The following is an 18,604-nucleotide window of genomic DNA, read 5'->3' as shown; positions in this document are numbered from 1 at the left end:
AAGTAAATGTTGATGCCAAAATCTTTGTGCTTTTACTTAAGTACAGGGTAGAATACAGGCCTTTTACTTCTACATTGTGGTATTGCCACTTGTACTTAAGTGAAAAAGAAACTGAGTACCTCTTCCACCACTGCAAATAGCAAACGATAATGCAGTGGGACCAAGAGTAATATTAGCTGTCAGCACAGTATAACAAAAACCATTATGCCATTCTTAAAATCAGTACGATCTTTATGCCATAAAATGTGTCCTACGTGTACACATAAGTGACCTTTTTTCTTTTCTTTTTTTTTCTTTTTTTTTTACAAAAACACACACGCGCGCGCACACACACACACACACACACACACACACACACACACACACACACACACACACACACACACACACACACACACACACACACACACACACACACACACACACACACACACACACACACACACACACACACACACACAAATAATGATAAGAAAAATAATCCCCACATTGTGAATTCAAAAAGACACACTACTCTCAGTGCATTCAGCAGAGATGCAGTTCAACCAAAGTGTCTAGTCTCTGCATGGTTACGATTCTGTGTAGTGACATATCTATACACTGTGAAGGAGATGGAATGTAAGAAGACCCAGTTAGGCGTCAGTTCATATGAACTGCACACAACCCTGAACACAGTCAATTCCTCAGTGTTAATTTAACTCTGAGATCATAAAAAGTGACTCAAATGGACTCTGTACATTTAACCCTCAGAGTTAAATCAAAGGAAAATGTGGGCACATTGGCCAGGAATAGCCAATCGACAAGCTCACAGCGTGCAGCATTGCGGCGCATTGTGAGCTTGTATATCTGCTATTCCTGGCGAAGACATTCTGTGTAGAAGGAAACGGCAGAATTACAGGAGGATTTTACTGTACAGACTTCAATGTGAGCGAAAAGCTCTGGCTGATGAGATGAACATGGTTCACATGGTGGTTACACAATTGCACTCCAAACAAATATATTATATTACCCATATGCATAATAATACATTTACAACCTGCCAATTTGATATGTGTTACATCTCATCATATATCATATTTAATATTTTTACAATAATATTTTTTAGGGTTTTTTCTTTTTAAATTATGATTTGAATTTGTGCAAACATACAACAATGGATTGTAATTTCTCTCTCTTTTTTCTTATTTCTTGTTTGTTCACACCATTTATTTTATGACCAAACTGACGCAAACACAGCAACATTTTTCTACAAATGTGAATGTGGTGTACACAGTTAAAATCCTCAGTGTTCATTTATCCATTTTGTACACTCGTTGAGGTAAATTAACACTGAGTATTTCACTGTGTATTAACCACTTAAAACCTGTACCAGAGCCTGGTGTTTAAGTGGCTAAGTGTTTTGGTCTAGGAGTAGTCTTCACCCTGCTTGTATCCATAACTTCCTCCGTGCGCCTCCTCTTGAACGTACTCCTCTGTCTTCTCCCAGCCACCAGGCCAGCCGCCGTTTGCCTGTGTGGTGGCTCCGTACGTTTTGGCCGAACCTCCAGCCAGAGGAGCACCGTAACTCTCCGTGATGTCACCGGTTTCCTCTGCCAGCTCGTCCTCGTCAATGAAGCCACACTTCTCGTCGCTGGTCAGCTCCGGATCGGCCCACGGCTGCTTCTCCCCCGACGCAAAGATGCCGTAGAAAATCACCCCCCCGTAATGCACCATGGACGCAATCAGGAACACATACTGCCACTCGTCTCGAGTCTGAAGAAGCAACGTGAAACAAACAATGGGAAAACTGTAATTAAACATCACCGACTAAATACAAACATTTGCATGGTGATTAATTTGATATTAAAAGGCAGGGTTTCATGTAAACTGAAAACAATGCAACAATATTGACATATTACAACAGCATTATATAATTGAGTACATCTACAGTATGAAGCTATACAACTGCCTTAGAAGTCAATGTGTGGTCTGTATAGTAACTGTTGGCCAACACGTTTTTCCATTGCTTAGGCTTATGTCTCCATTACCATCACACATAGAAAGTCAATGAATACTGAACGCTCATCCTTCATAATTGTGTTAGTCTGTGTCTGAAGAGGAAGCCCATACCTTGTTCTTTGTCATGGCACCAACAATCAGTGGACATACCATCCCAGACAGAGTACCCACACCATTTGAAATGCCCATCAGGATACTGGCATAGCGTGGAGCAATGTCCAGATGATTCACATTGAAACCTGATAGAACAAAATGAATCTATAATCAGAATGAAAAGTAACTGAGATAATCTCCTGTTGTATTGTAGTTTACTCAGTACATTGCACATCACAAGTACATCAGTACTTTACAACACAAATGTCAGTTTGAGAGGATCACATCTTTCAGTATTTGTGCAGAGCAGGAAAAAAAAACAGCAATGGAACCCATAAACAGTCGAAGAATAAAAATGGCACAAATAATAGCCATCTTGTTGCAGAAGGAGGCAATAAGTTGCTCCACATTCAGCACCTCCCCCACACTGGCTGGCTGGCTGAATGAGTGAGTGTCCTGGCTGGCTGCTGCACACAACGTGCCCGCTCTGATCCCGAGGGACGTCTAGAGATGAATTATTAAACACTCCAGGAAAAAGCTGAGGAACAGCAGGCATACAGCCATGACTATACACACCAGAGAAATCCTTCATGTCAGCTCCAAAGAGTGTACAAATACAGTAAAACTAAATGGGCACTTTTGAGTACATTTAGTTAAATACCTTCTTCTGAGTAAAATTTCCACCTACGCTGGAATAGGTCAGAAGGCACCGTGAGAGACCTATACCAGGATCTTACTGAGGCTAGGCATTTAGGTTTGGAGAAGCTTTCATAAGAGGTTTGGAACAGGGTGATTGGTAGCATACTGCATGTTAAAGCTTGTTTTAATGAATAGAATACTAATTTGACTAATCTATATGGTAGAGCATGTTAATACAATATACTAGCACATCTGCAGTCAGTGCATTGGTTGGATATATATACTCTTCCATTGAGAAATATCTAGACCCTGTAGTGCCGGGTAGATCAACTACACACTGACAAGTCATACTGCCTGTGAAGTGAAGATGATTGTATCTCTCATTAACAACAGCTAAGAAGATGGTTGCTATGCAGTGGAAACCTCCTCATAATGTGCTCTAACCTTTTTATATAGTATATCTAGAAATGTCAACAGCAAGATTTCATGGAGCGAGCGAGGAAAATGTTAACGGATGATAAACTTAAGGATAGTTTAGGCTGTTGGTTTATTTTAATTTATTTTTTATTCATCATGCCATACTACATAATTTTATTTTTTCTATGATGAATAAAAACAATTGATTAAACAAATTAAGTGTATCTCCCCTGACAAAGTGAGGTGATCCCTATCGGCCTAGATGTGAGGATCAAATCCCAGGTAGGACAAAAACAGACTAAACCGTTCCGACAGCAGCTTTAGACAGCAGCTTTAGACTAGGATATTGAATTGTGGGATAGTATGGATATCGTGTATGTATGGATATCATGGTGAAAAAAGAACAGCGCCAAATCATTGCAACTATAGACATGGCCAGTATTGTTTTACTTGTTGTACTGACCTGAAATAGCAAAGCCACTGAAGCCAACCGCTAGGACCAGGAATGAGATGGCAACCCCTTTACTGTGGGAATATCCCACCACCAGCAGCAACGTGGCTTCCATGCCAAATCCTACCAAGTAAACAAAGGATGACACACACACACACAGGCGACAGGCTGTCAGCCATCATAGTGCCAGTTCATTTCACCACAGTTTGCACCCATTGACATACAGTACATGTACATGACAGATTAAATCAATGTAACAGTTACAGTTACTATCACAAAATATCTCAATCTAGAAACATATTGTTAAAATATTGTCACTCTGTTGGGTGGAAATCTTGTATGTCAAAAACCTTTGTTTTCGCCAGACAGCACCAATACGTTTAATGTGAATCTAACTCTGTGAAAACACACCCTGTAGCTGTTCAGGGGGAAGGTGTTGAAATTGATTATTAATTTTCGGCTTGTTTTTTTTTTCTTTCTCACCTCCACAGTTCATGATCTTCCTGACGTTGGTGGTGGACATAATGTTTTTTATGCGCAGCCAGTCGGCCAGCTGGCCCCCAATTGGCACAATGATGGTCATCACCAGATGGGGCAGGGCAGACAGCATGCCAACCTACAGCCATGTACATCACACATCACTGAGCTGCAAACACCAGTGAGGCGTAGCAATACAACGCATTCAAAAGGACACGGAAGGTTGCAGAAGTACACAACGCAAAAGAATGTTGCAGAACCAAAGGCAGGCAGGGGCTCTGTCTGAGCCACTACTATACATGCTGTGCACACGGTTGTCTTACCTTGCTTATCTCAAAGCCGAACACCTCCTCAAAGTACGCAGGCTGGCTGATAAGTAACAGGTAGAAGGTCCAGCTTCTGCAGAAATTGGCCACGATGATTGCATAGACCGGCATGGAGGTGAAGAATTTTCTCCATGGGGTTTTAAATTTCTACAGTGGATTATAAGAATTTTTACATAAATGAAAACTATTTAACTTTAAAATAAATATCATCAACATGAATACCTGTTGCCTGCTTGATAGTGTGCCATCCCTATATCTGAGTCTAAACAGATCATGGTGGTCTGTTTTACATGCATGCCTCTGCCAGATGCTTGCACAGGCTGATACTGTACTCTGAGGTCTGAGCTGCATGTATGAGCTCACACTCACATTGCACCTTCACTTATATTTATTTAATCATTGGTCATGCTTCCCTCTCACCTTTGTGGGTACTGGGTATATATCTCACATAAAACAAGTCATTACAATTTACATCACCCTCTGACTCTCCCTATACCTACTGTAAGATTTGAACTGAACTTTTCCATCAAGCCTTTATGTGTGCTGTCTTGCAATGTGGAACCACGTATAGACAGATCTGAAGATAAATGAGCTGATCTCATTTAGGTACGGTATTTAAAAAATATGCTGAATGGTTTGGTGGCAGATTCTATCTGGAAATGCTATTGCTAGGTTATCATTATTTCCATTTGTACACTCTGAGTTGTTTCTCCAGTCACGCTCACCTCAGATGGACCCATGAGCTTAGCAGTTTCTCCAATGCTCTCCTCAATGTAGATGCGCTCCTCATCGGTGATGGTTGGGTGTTCGGCTGGGCTCTCGTAAGACACGAAGATCCAGAAGCAGTACCACACAAGCCCAACACACCCTGCTCAGCACGCACAGACAGACAGACAGACAGACAGACAGCATGTGATTCTACAATGTACCGTACAGTATATTGTATAATGTATAATGTACGATTTGGGTTGATTTTTTACTGTATCCAGTTCTGATAGAGAGAGAGCAGGGGTCCTGGTCTGCTGGATATTATTGTACTACACAGACACACCAAAACATCGACCAAAGAAATCAATACCCAGGCTGACCGGTTAAATCTATTTCACTTTCTCTGGACATTCTGTAAATCAAGACCATTCTCTGGGCTACAGGACTGGTCTGAATAATATAACAAGTGTGAATATTTCTCAACAATATCGTCTTCTGCCATCAATGGAACAATTGCACCTGATTAACACTGTCAAAAGAACCGATCATTATGATTAGTTCTTCTTGGCAAGTGACACTGTCGTATAAAGTGAGCTTTATGATAAACTATTGAATTGTCTTGGGAGGTGATGTAACTACAAATAAACGCCTTCCGAGCTTCGGAATGGCAGTTCCAGAACTTTTCCTTGGAACCCATGCACCTCGCATGCATCTCACCCATCCATCTTACCATAGACGTAGAACACAGAGGACCAGCCAGAATACTGCACCAGAATCCCAGCCATAGGCATAGCAATGACAGCACCAGCATAAGAGCCTGAGACGGTAGAAAGAGAGGTCTTTTGTTCAATACATCAAAATGCACAGCATCATTCCACGGCCCATTCTAATGAGTCCACCACGTAGCTCATATTTACCACAGAATGAGGTGGTGGCCAGGCGACTCCTTTCCAGTGGGGGAGCCCACTTGGCCCATATGCCATGACACGCTGGGTAGGTCACCCCCTAGAAACACAGCCCAAATCCTCATGTTCATTTAACTTTGAGTGACAAAATTGTTTTAAATGCATTTGGATGTATAACCTTTACCCAGGAAACAAGTAAGACACATTTGTTGTAACAGATATAAATGTGCATCTGTCTTTTTTGTTGTTGTTTGTTTTTTAAAGTAAATTGACTATTGTATCCCTGGAACAGATGCCTCAATGCTTTTAGATGAGGATATAGCCACCCCATCTACCACTGAATACATTTTAATATTGAATGCCATGGTATGAAAATAAACAAACCAATGGACAATCCATTGAAACAAAAAAAAAGCCCCTTTTCTGAAATAAACGCAGCAGTCTGCAAGGGTCATTACATTGTTTTTATTTTTTCAATATTAACTCATATGCAGAATGTATCTCGATTATAGATTAGCTCACAATTAACTAACACTTTTAGAGCCCAGAACCCATAAGACATGGTCATGGACCAGCATATATTAGCTGCCTGTAATAACAAGCCAAAATCAACATTTTTCACCTTCGATATTACCATTAACTATTGAGTCAATGCTCTGAGCAAAGAAAGACTGATGTGCTGTTTACGAATCAGAGCACCTCTCCTGTTATTAGATGTTCATTTCAACAGCAGGCAGTGAAGTGGCTTTGTTCAACACAACTGATGTAAGCCGACATGTTGTATCGTCGCTGTTCGGCAGAAACCATGCAGCTAACTAAATTTTTCAGGTTTTTGATTTATTTTCATATACATTAGTGCTATTGAACACCCTTACGTCTGTGTGTTGTTTAAAAATAGAATGAAAAGTATTAAAAAGCACTTCGGCCAAAACCTCCTAACTTCACTTGAGCTGGATGTTTTTTCATTTCTTGAAAAATAAACATTTTGGAGTTACAGTAGGTGGTTTCTGCCTGACAGCAGAGATATATGGTGTGTATATATGACACAAATGTATAGTATACAGTATACTCACTACAGTACACAGTATACACACAGTACTGTGGATAGTACTCACTACAGTACACAGTACAGTACTGTGGAGTGTGGATAGTATACATGGTTCTTGGGCTAATGAATGCATGCAATGCAAACCATCTCATTACCCTTTGGTCTGAAAACCATGCATTCAAATCCTCAATGTTCATTTAAAATTGACAGTGTAAGAAAATGTTCCATCATTGACCAAGTCCATCCTTTTTGAAGGGTGCAGCTTTTAGTGTGCGTGTAAACACAAACTGTGTCCATTGATAATGAATGGCAATTTTTACATCATTGTCCCAACACAAACATTAAATGCAATTCATAATGCATGGCCAGTTTTGAGTGTTTGTGTAAACACAAACACTGTGATTGGCTGGAATGAGATGATGGCTGGAATGAGATGATGCATATGATGAGAGCACCCCTCACTTCACACAGGTGTGGTTTTTACACTCTAAGATTTATATTACATTTTTAACTGAAGCATTTAATGAATATGGCAAACCGCCAGTCTTAGATGAAGAAATGACGCTTTGAGATGAACAACTTCAAACAATCAAACATTTATGCTTCTTTATGTTTCATAAACAAAATTATATTAATATGTTGTTAAGGCATCATATCAGAAATAATATTTCTGTGTGAAATGCATGAATGGCTGCTATTTTCCCTCAATGACAGGACAGCTTTGAGTTTAGTGTCATGATTTATTACCAGTCAACAGGCAATTGTTTGGAGGTTATGTTCCACTACACACACTGCCACATTCAGAATGTATGATTGTTAGCACTTGTACAGCCATGTGTTGCCAATGTGTATAGGTTATGTTGCAAACAATAAGGGACACAAAGGGATAGAGTTACACTATTCCCCAATTGTAGTGGACTGGATCAATACATGGTTTCATGTTTCCACATGGCTGTACTACAACCATTTGGGTGGTGTTGGTGTTTGGGTATAAAACTCATCCATATTTCAACCTTTTAATTCAAAGAATAATAATCAAAGGAAAGGAAAAAAACTATTATAAGTATTAACAAGAGTTCTTACTTTACTGAATAATAACTACACTGGATCTACACTGGATCTTCCTCCAGCAAAGTATTAATCGTTTTGGACATAGCCTACGTCTACGAGGTTTCCACCCGACAGCGGGCTTCCTGGTGAATGATAAGACATCACCGTCTGGTCTGCCGACTGCCGCATGCATATCCATGATATATATATATATATATATATATATATATATATATATATATATATATATATATATATATATATATATATATAGGCATATAATAATAATAACAACTAGAACGGCGTTATTGTTATTATAACATTTGCGTTTTTATTCCCTTACCTCCACGAGGCCTTGTAATATCCTCACAAAGATGACACACCCATAGTGGACTCGAGCAGCCGAGGGGATGAACATGTTGAGTGTGGCGGTTAGGACAATGGCTGCACCAAAAACCCTGAAAACAATGATCAATATTATAGTGCAGGCTTTGCAATTTGCAGACTGCAGTCTCCGCTAATATTCAGCTTCGGGACTGATTTCGATCAAATAAATTGACATGATATAGGCCTATTTGTTTTTTCTCTGTTTATTAGACAGCCTAGGCTACACATTTGGCGCTCGGTGAAATTGCATTTAATATACCACATCTAATGCAACAATGCCTTGTCATTTCGGTTATAGACTATAGGCCCATTCAACAATCCGTGTTTTTTTATATAATTATTATTCATGTTTCCTACATAAGGCCCGTCACCGTGCGTGGTGACACACACAGCGGGATTACATTGGTTTACAATGTGGATGGGGTGGCGGGTACCGTGGGGGGTGATTTTGGGGATGGGGGGGTGGGGTGGGGTGGTGAAGCGACCTTTGCGAGGAGCAGCAGCTGAGCTGCAGGAATCATAACGCATAAGCAGAAGGCAACACCGACACTTGTATTTAGCATTTATGTCACGTCCTGACGTCCTGCACCCCCCCCTCCTCCACCCCCACCCACCCACAGCAATCGGTCTGCGGTGGGGACAAGCTCTAATCCGACTGAGGCGACCCTTGAGCACGACTCACGAGAGGAACTAATTCGATTATTACATGTGTACATGAACAACAGACAATGTGATATTAAATAGGCTATAGGCTTTGTTTATAATCAGATTCATTATCCATAGGCCTAGTCCGAAACGTGTTTTATTGTTCCTGCTGATTCATGCGTCAAACTGTGCAGGGCACTGCAGGCATAATGTTTTCGTTTTCAACGTGTCGTTATTATAGGCTATACATTTATATATTCCGTAACAAAAACAAAAAAACAAAATGTTACAGTTGAAATGACAGTGAAATGTTTGCGATATAAAAGAGGCTTTATATTATAATGGATCACGCAGATATGTGGGCCTTCTTTGGCGTCAAAGGCTGGTCGCCAAGGCTGGTCGCCATGCCTTGCAGAGAGCCAGAGATTAGCCTGCCTGCCCCCAGGGAGCTCGTTAACAGGTGGCACAGAGCCCTGAGTAGAGAGGAAGCCTGGCTGCCCGGAGGCCACATCTCTGCGGCCTGCATGTAAAGATGAGTTTAAACACTCATTTATGCTCCGTCGGTCGCACCACGTGAGAGATAAGGCTGCCAAATCATGCCATGCATGCACGTGGTTCTCAAACATTTTCATCTGTGAAAGAACTCAAGAAGGACCGCAAATTCATATGCAGGCAAAAAGGTGCATGCAGGCTATTTTACATTTCCCACAATTCTTCAAGATCTTTCGATTCACAAGCTTGGCTATTTTCAAATATCCGAAGTATAAAATAGGCCTGCCGGCTTAAACCCATGAAGGACCGCTGGCCGCTGGGGGTCCCCGCCCCGGACCAGCTCTGAGAACCACTGAGCAATGCAATTACACACACAACTCATCCTTCACGCGGTGCTCTGATCTGATCTGATTCTGATCGACCTGAGTTTTGACTGGAGCTTGTATACCTTCTTCCCATTCATAATTCAGTTCATTAATTTTATTTATTTTTTATTTATACTTATTTATTTATTTGTAGGCCTTCTATTTTTTCGTTATTTGCATATAGTTCAATGTTAATAAAATGACAATTGTTTTAATAAGCCACAAATGGGCCTACATATATTGGCTTAATGGCTTGATCGTTAAAAATGATGATTTATTTCACTTCAGTGTTGTCAGTCCACCATGGCACCTGCCAGACAGACAGCGGTGTAACCTTCAGTCCACATGTCCTCATGCCAGACAGACAGCGGTGTAACCTACCTGTTAGCAGCCAGTCTGGAGCAGATGTATCCTCCTGGGATCTGCGTCACGATGTAGCCCCAGAAAAACGACCCGTGAATCAGCCCAACCGTCTCTGGATCCCAGTTAAACTTTGCTTTCTTCATGACAAGAGGGTGATAAGGCCAAGATAAGCAAACTATTAGGTGGAATCGACTGATTTGATTGTGTGTGCGTGCGTGTGTGCGTGTGTGTGTGTGTGTGTGTGTGTGTGTGTGTGTGTGTGTGTGTGTGTGTGTGTGTGTGTGTGTGTGTGTGTGTGTGTGTGTGTGTGTGTGTGTGTGTGTGTGTGTGCGTGCGTGCGTGCGTGCGTGCGTGCGTGTGTGCGTGTGGGTGTGTGTGTGTGTGTGTGTGTGTGGTGTGTGTGTGTGTGTGTGTGTGTGTGTGTGTGTGTGTGTGTGTGTGTGTGTGTGTGTGTGTGTGGGCTATACACGTGCTGCCATGCACACACCTCTGTGATGATGATCTTGCCGTTCCGGTGGATCGTGCTGTTGTTGACCATGCCCACTATGGCCACGCCCAGATTACAGCGGATGCCGAAGCTGATGCAGAAGCCCAGGCCGCTCATGATGGCGATGACGTACCTGCGAGGCAGCCCGCAGCACGTGCAGTCCCACAGCGGGGGCTTCTTCTCCTTGGCGGCCGCGGGGCGGCCATCCTCCGTCAGCTCGATCACCTCGCCCGTTTTCTGTTTCCTCTCTAACACCCTGCGTGCGTGGTGCGGGGAGTGAGAGCCGAACGTCACTCGTCTCACACGCAGACAGTGCACTCACTCACGATCATACAGTATAGCCTTAGCCTATATAGGCTATATATGTATGAAACGAATGAGATGATAGTATAATAATAGCCTATATAATATAACCTACTCTGAGGCATGCATAAGGTGCTAGTCGAACCTATAAAAGGGAATATTTTCAATTGAATGGACATCAATCCAGCCTTTCTTTATATCAATAATGTATATTTCCTTGTGAGTTTTATTATAAGGGCAGTGAACGGTGGATTTGGGAACCTCCTTCTAGGAGGATGAGGAGATAAGGGTCTGTAAATTCCAAGAGTGTACATGGAATTTTCATATAAAAAATATTATAGTGTATATAGAAATACACTATAGGCCCTAATATGTTTTATTTTTATAGTGTAGATTATAGTGTTACTAGTGTATAGTGTAGATTGTGGTCCCATATGCATGAGCATTTCCTTTTCTTTTTTTCATTAAGGGGCCCTTGAAATGAAACAGGTTACTCCCTGGGTTTGGTAGCCACGACATGTTTTTGAAGGCCTACATGGGGAATTCCTTCCAAACAGGGGAGGAGGGAGAACCCCACCTCGTGCGCTGACAGCGTGATCGCTACTGTCACGACGTGACTCCTCAACTATTAGGCTACCGCTTGTATTCTGCATGAATGAGTCGCTGTCCGGTGGAAACCTCGTCAGTCGTTACTTTTCAGGAAATGGTGTAAAAAAAATAAAAAAAATAATAACTTGTGTTCCAATTGGATCCAATTTACTAAATTGAATTTAGTTTATTAGCAAGGGCGCTTTGTTAATGTATACATTCCATAATTGGTTCAATTATTTCAGTATTTAAAAACCCCACAGACACAGCCCACTTTCACTTAATCACTTCCACTTCACTTTTGTGTGACACTGCATGACAAAGTAAGGCCGGGGCATTTATTTACGGGGGGGGGGGGGGGGGGGGGGGGGGAGCATATAACTTGAAATATGGAGGTTATACCTCATGCACGGGCCCGACAGCGATGAGGAAGAACAGTGCATCTCATGATCATTATACCAGACGGGCAGGCCTGCAAGGCCAGACGTCTGTATACGTTCACAGACTCAAATTAACACAGCAACGGATTTAATCCAGTGGGAAATAACAAGCTTCCATTAAATACACATAAAACATGGCACAAAACTTCATCTTTCCAGAGATGTAAAAGCGGAGATGCGCCTGGCTGTACCGCATTGCAGCATCCTCATTAGCATTCATTGAACAGCAGCTCGTTTCTCATGGCAAACATCTATGGGCATGCATGCCTCAACCCCCCCCCCCCCCCACACACACACACACACACACACAAACACACCGCAATTACTGCAGGCAGGGATTTAAAAAAATTCCGTATATTTTGTCACACGGAATTATTATTATTTTAAACGAAAAAAAAAAAACGTTATCGAAATTTCGGAACAGCATTGGGTTTTCATAGGACAACCCATACAATTATGAAATCGTCACTAACCGCTATAGCCTGCAATTAGCCTATGATTTATGATAATGCTTTGCTGCTTTTAGAACAATTATTGAAGCAAACGTTTACTGTGCCTTCCATACATTTCAGACCATCAAGGCATCAATTTATTAGTAAAATTTCGTTTAGCCTATACCATTTAAACAGAGAAATTTTGAAACATTTCCATGCAGTGTTAAACGAAAATGTATGTAACGTTTTCAGAAAGAAACTAAATCAAATCAAAGGTTTATGTGCGTCAAATAGTATTTTTAAAACGTTTAGCTGTATGAGTTAGCTTCTCAAACGGCTGAATAGATTTTCATCTAAATCCTGCAGATGTAGCCAAACAAAATCTGCATAATATAGCCTATAATATGAATGCCTGGAGGTATTTGACCCCATAACTTAATTTATTTATATAGCCTATGAAACAAAACACGTCTCAATAAAAGATAGCTATTTGTCCTGCATGAAACAGTATAGATTTCTATTCAGATTAGTTTAATTTCGAATAAGAATTTGTCCATTCTCATTGCATCCACTTGTTGTAGTCGCCACCACATTGCATCGCTTCTAGAGGCGTGACTAAAGGTGGCTGTAAGTTGTGCGGTGTAGGTGTTTTCTCTTCTTTTTTTTTAATAAGGAAGGGGAGGGGGGCAAACAGCCTACCTACGCACCATGACAGTATCCCGTGTCCGTGTGTGGTAATAAATGAGCCTGAAATGCATAGGATATTAAACGAGTATCAATTGGACATGGCAATTAAGCAAAGATAAAAGGGCAGGATGCTCAACTTACTTGTGCATATGACCCAAAGCCTTCCCCGCGAATTCCTTCACCCCCGCCGTGGCTCTCATCTTCGTGGACTCCATATCCGATTTCTGCTGTAGGCCTATTTCTCTATTTGATTTCTACTGTTTGAGCATCTTGATACAGCGCGCAGTGGAGCGGTAAAGAAAATGAATAAAACAAAAACAAAAATTCAGCCGTTGCGATATTTCTGTACAAAAGGCTATACCGAATACAACAACACTCACGCCGAGCACCAAAACACATTCATGTGAGACGAATCAGTCGAGCTGTGGCCCCTCGTTCACTAACTGCTCGCCCAACAACGTGGAGACGCGAATATCCATCACGCGGAGAACGAAAGATATCATTAGATCAATCAAATAATACACCGGCGTCGATAATACAGTGGTTATATCTCCCAGAAAACAAGAATATTTCAAATAAATCTTAACAGCAAAAAAAAGCGTCAGTAGGAGTGGAGGAGGAGGTGTGCCTCGTTAAATCAAAGAGAGAGAGGGAGGGTGGGAGGGAGGGAGGGGAGCGCCTCTCTCTCTCCCTCACGTGGAGCGCTCCAGTAGTTCTGACGTATCCAGACCTGTGGTGGTTCAGCTTCAGCACCAAGGTCAGCGACAGCACGAAGCGCTCTATTATCAGGCTAGGCTACATATCCCCCTTACATTATGTTCAGCTGCACGGGGCAATTATAACTATGTCAGTTGCTGTGTACAATATGCTGTATAAATAGGTATGAGTTATTTGGTCAAATATAGGCTACTATAATTTGCGTATTTCGTAGCTGAATAGTAAAAACAACAACGGTATATATAGACTTCAATAGGCATTATTTCTTTTTCCTCTGCTGTTTTTGTGCTTTTGCAGGGTATAGTCACTATAGTGAATGGCATAATATATGAAAACTACCTCCCAGGGGCGGTGCCATGGAAACCAAATGAACAGGAGTGGATTTCCCCCGAATACTCCTCACCAGCCAAAGAACCCATCAATAATTTAGGCATCTCGATTCTCCCCTATACCTCCCCGCCCCCCTCCCACCCCATTTACCTCGCACGCACGCAAGCACTTATATGCACACACACACACACACACACACACACACACACACACACACACACACACACACACACACACACACACACACACACACACACACACACACACACACACGATAGCTAAATTGATTAATACAGATTATCCAGCAGATAATAAAGACACACACACACACACACACACACACACACACACACACACACACACACACACACACACACACAAACACAATAATAATAATAATAATAATGTGCTGCCGTTGTTATTATAAGTATTCTTATACAATTTGAACACAAAGGGGAGGAGAAGATATCAATATTATTCCTGAATGTTTCGTGGAGCTTGAGCGCCATCTGGCGCTCATCAAACACATTACACACTGCACATCCACTGACTGAAATTGTAGTATTCCTTCATTTATTAATTATTATCAATGTTACCATGACTGTAATTAGTTAATAAACAGTATAACATTAAATTTCAATTTGCAAAGCATTCACTCAATAGCAATTCATGCAAACAAAACATGGCCAGCTTGCAATAAAAAAGACATAGCCTCTATAGCAAGAACAACATTATGAAATATGACACATTTGAATTGTGATTGGCAATGCTGTCCTTAGGAAGAAAAAAAACATACAACATGGGTAAACATAAGTATTTAAGGCAGGTGTTTTGCGGCAGTAAAATTGATCTTGCACTTTACAGGATCAGGCAGGCATTAAGTCATCTTTGTTTTTTCAGAGAACAGACACAAATACGTCTGCTTATTATATTAAACCCATAAAAGATCTGTAAACGATTTGACTGTCAAATAGTGAATAATGGTATACCTGGACATTTGGAATAAGTGCATAAAGCACAGCACAAATCAGTAAAACAAATCAGAATAGAAATGAGAAACATACAAAGAACATATAGTGCAAGACTCTGCTGCAAAGAAATACCCCCCTCCAAAAAATAATAATAAGAAAGTTTGAAACTTTGAAAACAAACGACATATAAGCTGCTGTAAAGAAATAAAAGGACTGTTTCCAAATCCTATTTGTAGCAGAAGTAGACATGTATTATAACAATTATGCTCAAGTATAGTTAAATGTACTTCTATAAAATGAACAATAAAAGTAAATAATTGACTCCAGACACAAACACTTTGGGGACCAGCCACGTGTCAATAAATAACGTTCTTCTGATGCATCGTAAATGCATAACACACTCTTGTATGAACAGGGAATAACCAGCAACTGAACATCCATATTCACATGTTACCATCGAAACCAATCCATTTGAATTCAATTATCATCAATCAACATCCATCATAAAGATAGACACAGGGATGATTAATAGCCATGCACAGTATGAGAATCAGTTAATTTAAAGTTCATCTTCAACTAGGAGGGGGAGGGCTGATAAACTTGGTCTACTTAAAACCATACAGATAGGATAAAAAAAGACATGCAAATCTCAATGCCCATTAGATTATGTGCTGGTTCAAAAAATACCTTGTTGAACAAAGAATCAGTCCTGCTAAAAGGTATTGCATTTCTGCTATTGTCACGTTCCAAGCACACAGACCTTCCTCAGACTTCAGGCGAATAGGGGAGAAGTCTATAGGAAGAGCTGTGTGTTCGGAATGTCACAACAGCAGTAAAATAAACATCCATTTGGAATGCAGATATCTCTGTTCAACTTCACAACTTCAAAGTGCACACACAGGTACACCTGCATTTCGTAACATCTTTTAAGTTACCAGTGTATCATCACTCTTTCCTCTACACCCCCTTTGTCATAATGTATATTATTGGGAAATGCACAGGTTTGGTCCCACAACAAGTTGTATGTGCCATAGACACATTAAGGGGATTGTACATTTGATTATAAATAACATATGGTTCCTATAGGCAGAACATATGCAATCACATATTTTGGGTGTTACAGTATCAGTACCATTATCGGAGGTAGGGCCTTCTTAAAGTTGATAGCTTAAATCGATTATACTCTCCCCATAACACAATATATGATAAGTGTTCTAACTGTTCATTCATTAATGTAAAAGGAAATAAGGGATATGTCAAACCATTTGAATTAGATACTAACTGCAGGTATGTAGACTTTAAAACCTTTCAAAACTGACACACGCAAGGGTCATTAGGGTTCAACTCTTCGTCATTACATTCTAATTTGAAGCATCAAAAGCAGTTGATATTTGAATGGCTCTGAACCACTGCATACATCACATTCAGGGTATATTTATTTTAGTCAAGATATGTACACTGGAGAGAACACTCAAATACATGGTTTTAAGTTGGGAATGGTAACTGCAATTGTAATTACAATCTCTCTCATATCCCACACTGTCACCATAACACAGTGCCAGCAATCTGCCATGGCACATGCTGAGAAAGTGCAAAAAAATGCCTTCAACGAGATTAGTTGCGAACGCAGTGAGCCACTTACTATGACAGCAAGGGCTGAATGTCTGTGTGTGTGTCTGTGTGTCTGTGTGTCTGTCCCGCTGTTACACCACCCGCCCGCCACCAGAGGGCGCAGCTGTAGCACACACACACAGGGCGCAGCTGTAGCACGCACACACACACACACACACACACACACACACACACAACCACACACACACGAGCTGCGTTCGCTTCCCGCGTTTGCGCGTCTTACTTGTAATATTTAAACAAAGTAAATCAATGTCTTTCTTGCTGCCTCTACACATATCCTAATATAGGAGTATAGTTTGACAGCTGCTTTTTTACCATAAACAGATAATAACACTTTTATCCCACTGATAGAAGCCCTTGATATGATTTTGGTCGACAATGAACTCCCATATAGGCTTGGGTGGTGTTAGGAGGAAGTGATAGCCTACTACAGGCACTCTGATAGCACTTCACATTTGTCTCTAGTAGAGCAGAACCCAGGGTAGAGCTCTGACCGCGATTCTGTCATGAAACTAGCACTCAGCTGAAGTTTGAGTTTCTCCACCTCGTAGTTATGCAGGTATTCCTGGATCAGGTATCGTTCACGTTTGATCCGAGCCTTCACCTCCGAAGGAACGTCGGGGATGAGCCACGCCACAAAGAACTTCACCACAAACACCACGTGCTGGAGAAGGAGAGGCAGAGAGTCTTTGATCTAGTAACATACACCTTGACAAATGATTAGAGCACCTGTTGCTGCAGAGTACTAGAAATAAGTTGATTATTTGTATTTACCTCCATAATAATTATGAAAGCCATTCTAGCTGCCAGGATGTGCCAGAACTGCATGGTGTGCGTATACTCCCTCTGGTGGCCTGGAGGGTAACGGTAATCACGGTACCTGAACAAATCAACAAGTGTATAGCTGTAGTGTCACTAATGTAATGCATAATGTATCTAAAGGCATTGGCCTAATAAACCCTTAAACATTTTTATACCAAAATAATACATATTTAAGTTATTTCTGTCCAAAACATGGCAAATCCCAAATGTATGGCCAATTCAATGTCACACACATGTACTGCATATATAGTCCCCAGTACCTGCAGGTGGTGATGAAGGAGCTATCAAACCAGGCAGCTCTTTCACCTTCTTCTGGCATACTGTAAGCAGAGATCTGTGAGATGTTGTACACCGACAGGCTGTTGTTGATGTAGCCCATCATGCTGGCCTCTGTGCCACTGTGGTAGGCATACAGGTAGACCAAGCGTGGGATCATGTCAGAGGTGAATGCCATGATGAATGCCTGAGAAAAAACCACACAAGGCTGTCAAACTATTTACATAGAAATAAACCCATTTTGGGGCGGGAACCCCTTTTGGTGTTAGCAATCTGTTACGCTTTAGCTATTGAAAAATAGCAGATCTACAAGCTCATACGTATTTGCAATGCCATACGTTGAAAGATCTGTTGCCCGTGGACAAGGCACGCTACCTCTGCAAGTTAGATATTATCGGCATAGATGTTTGTCCGTATGTGATTAAGTATTGGACCAAGTTGCATTTGCAGCCATAGAAAATTCTTACCCCGGGCTAAAACCGGATGTGACGTTTGTGGGCGTTCCTGTCTAGTGTGGTGTCAGTGTATAGCGCGCCATCGAGTGGCGGGCTAC

General features: G+C 41.2%; 2 protein-coding genes across 2 annotated transcripts in view; both read right to left on the bottom strand.

Moving 5' to 3' along the window:
• Positions 1-1,404: 1,404 nt before the first annotated feature.
• Positions 1,405-13,518, bottom strand: slc17a6b (solute carrier family 17 member 6b; the record flags this gene model as incomplete). The annotated part of the gene is made up of 12 exons (XM_083791349.1): positions 1,405-1,752; positions 2,110-2,237; positions 3,611-3,721; positions 4,082-4,214; positions 4,399-4,548; positions 5,127-5,269; positions 5,840-5,926; positions 6,027-6,114; positions 8,456-8,570; positions 10,383-10,501; positions 10,852-11,107; positions 13,445-13,518. 12 exons carry the CDS (start codon positions 13,516-13,518, stop codon positions 1,405-1,407), a joined length of 1,752 nt encoding a protein of 583 aa, XP_083647475.1.
• Positions 13,519-14,817: 1,299 nt separating this feature from the next.
• The window catches only part of ano5b (anoctamin 5b), a 44,925-nt gene continuing 41,138 nt past the window's right edge, over positions 14,818-18,604 (bottom strand). The window contains exons 18-20 of the mRNA XM_083791317.1: positions 18,036-18,238; positions 17,728-17,833; positions 14,818-17,617 (exon numbers count right to left, since the gene is read on the bottom strand). Of these exons, the coding sequence (XP_083647443.1) occupies positions 17,381-17,617; positions 17,728-17,833; positions 18,036-18,238 (546 nt within the window). The 3' untranslated portion in view covers positions 14,818-17,380. The remainder of the gene's footprint in view (positions 17,618-17,727; positions 17,834-18,035; positions 18,239-18,604) is intronic.

Source organism: Protomyctophum parallelum, assembly GCF_964188405.1.
Source record: "Protomyctophum parallelum genome assembly, chromosome: 2".
Taxonomy (NCBI): Eukaryota; Metazoa; Chordata; class Actinopteri; order Myctophiformes; family Myctophidae; genus Protomyctophum; species Protomyctophum parallelum.
The sequence above is the reverse complement of the archived record's forward strand: the minus strand, read 5'-3'. Positions and strand labels throughout refer to the sequence as shown.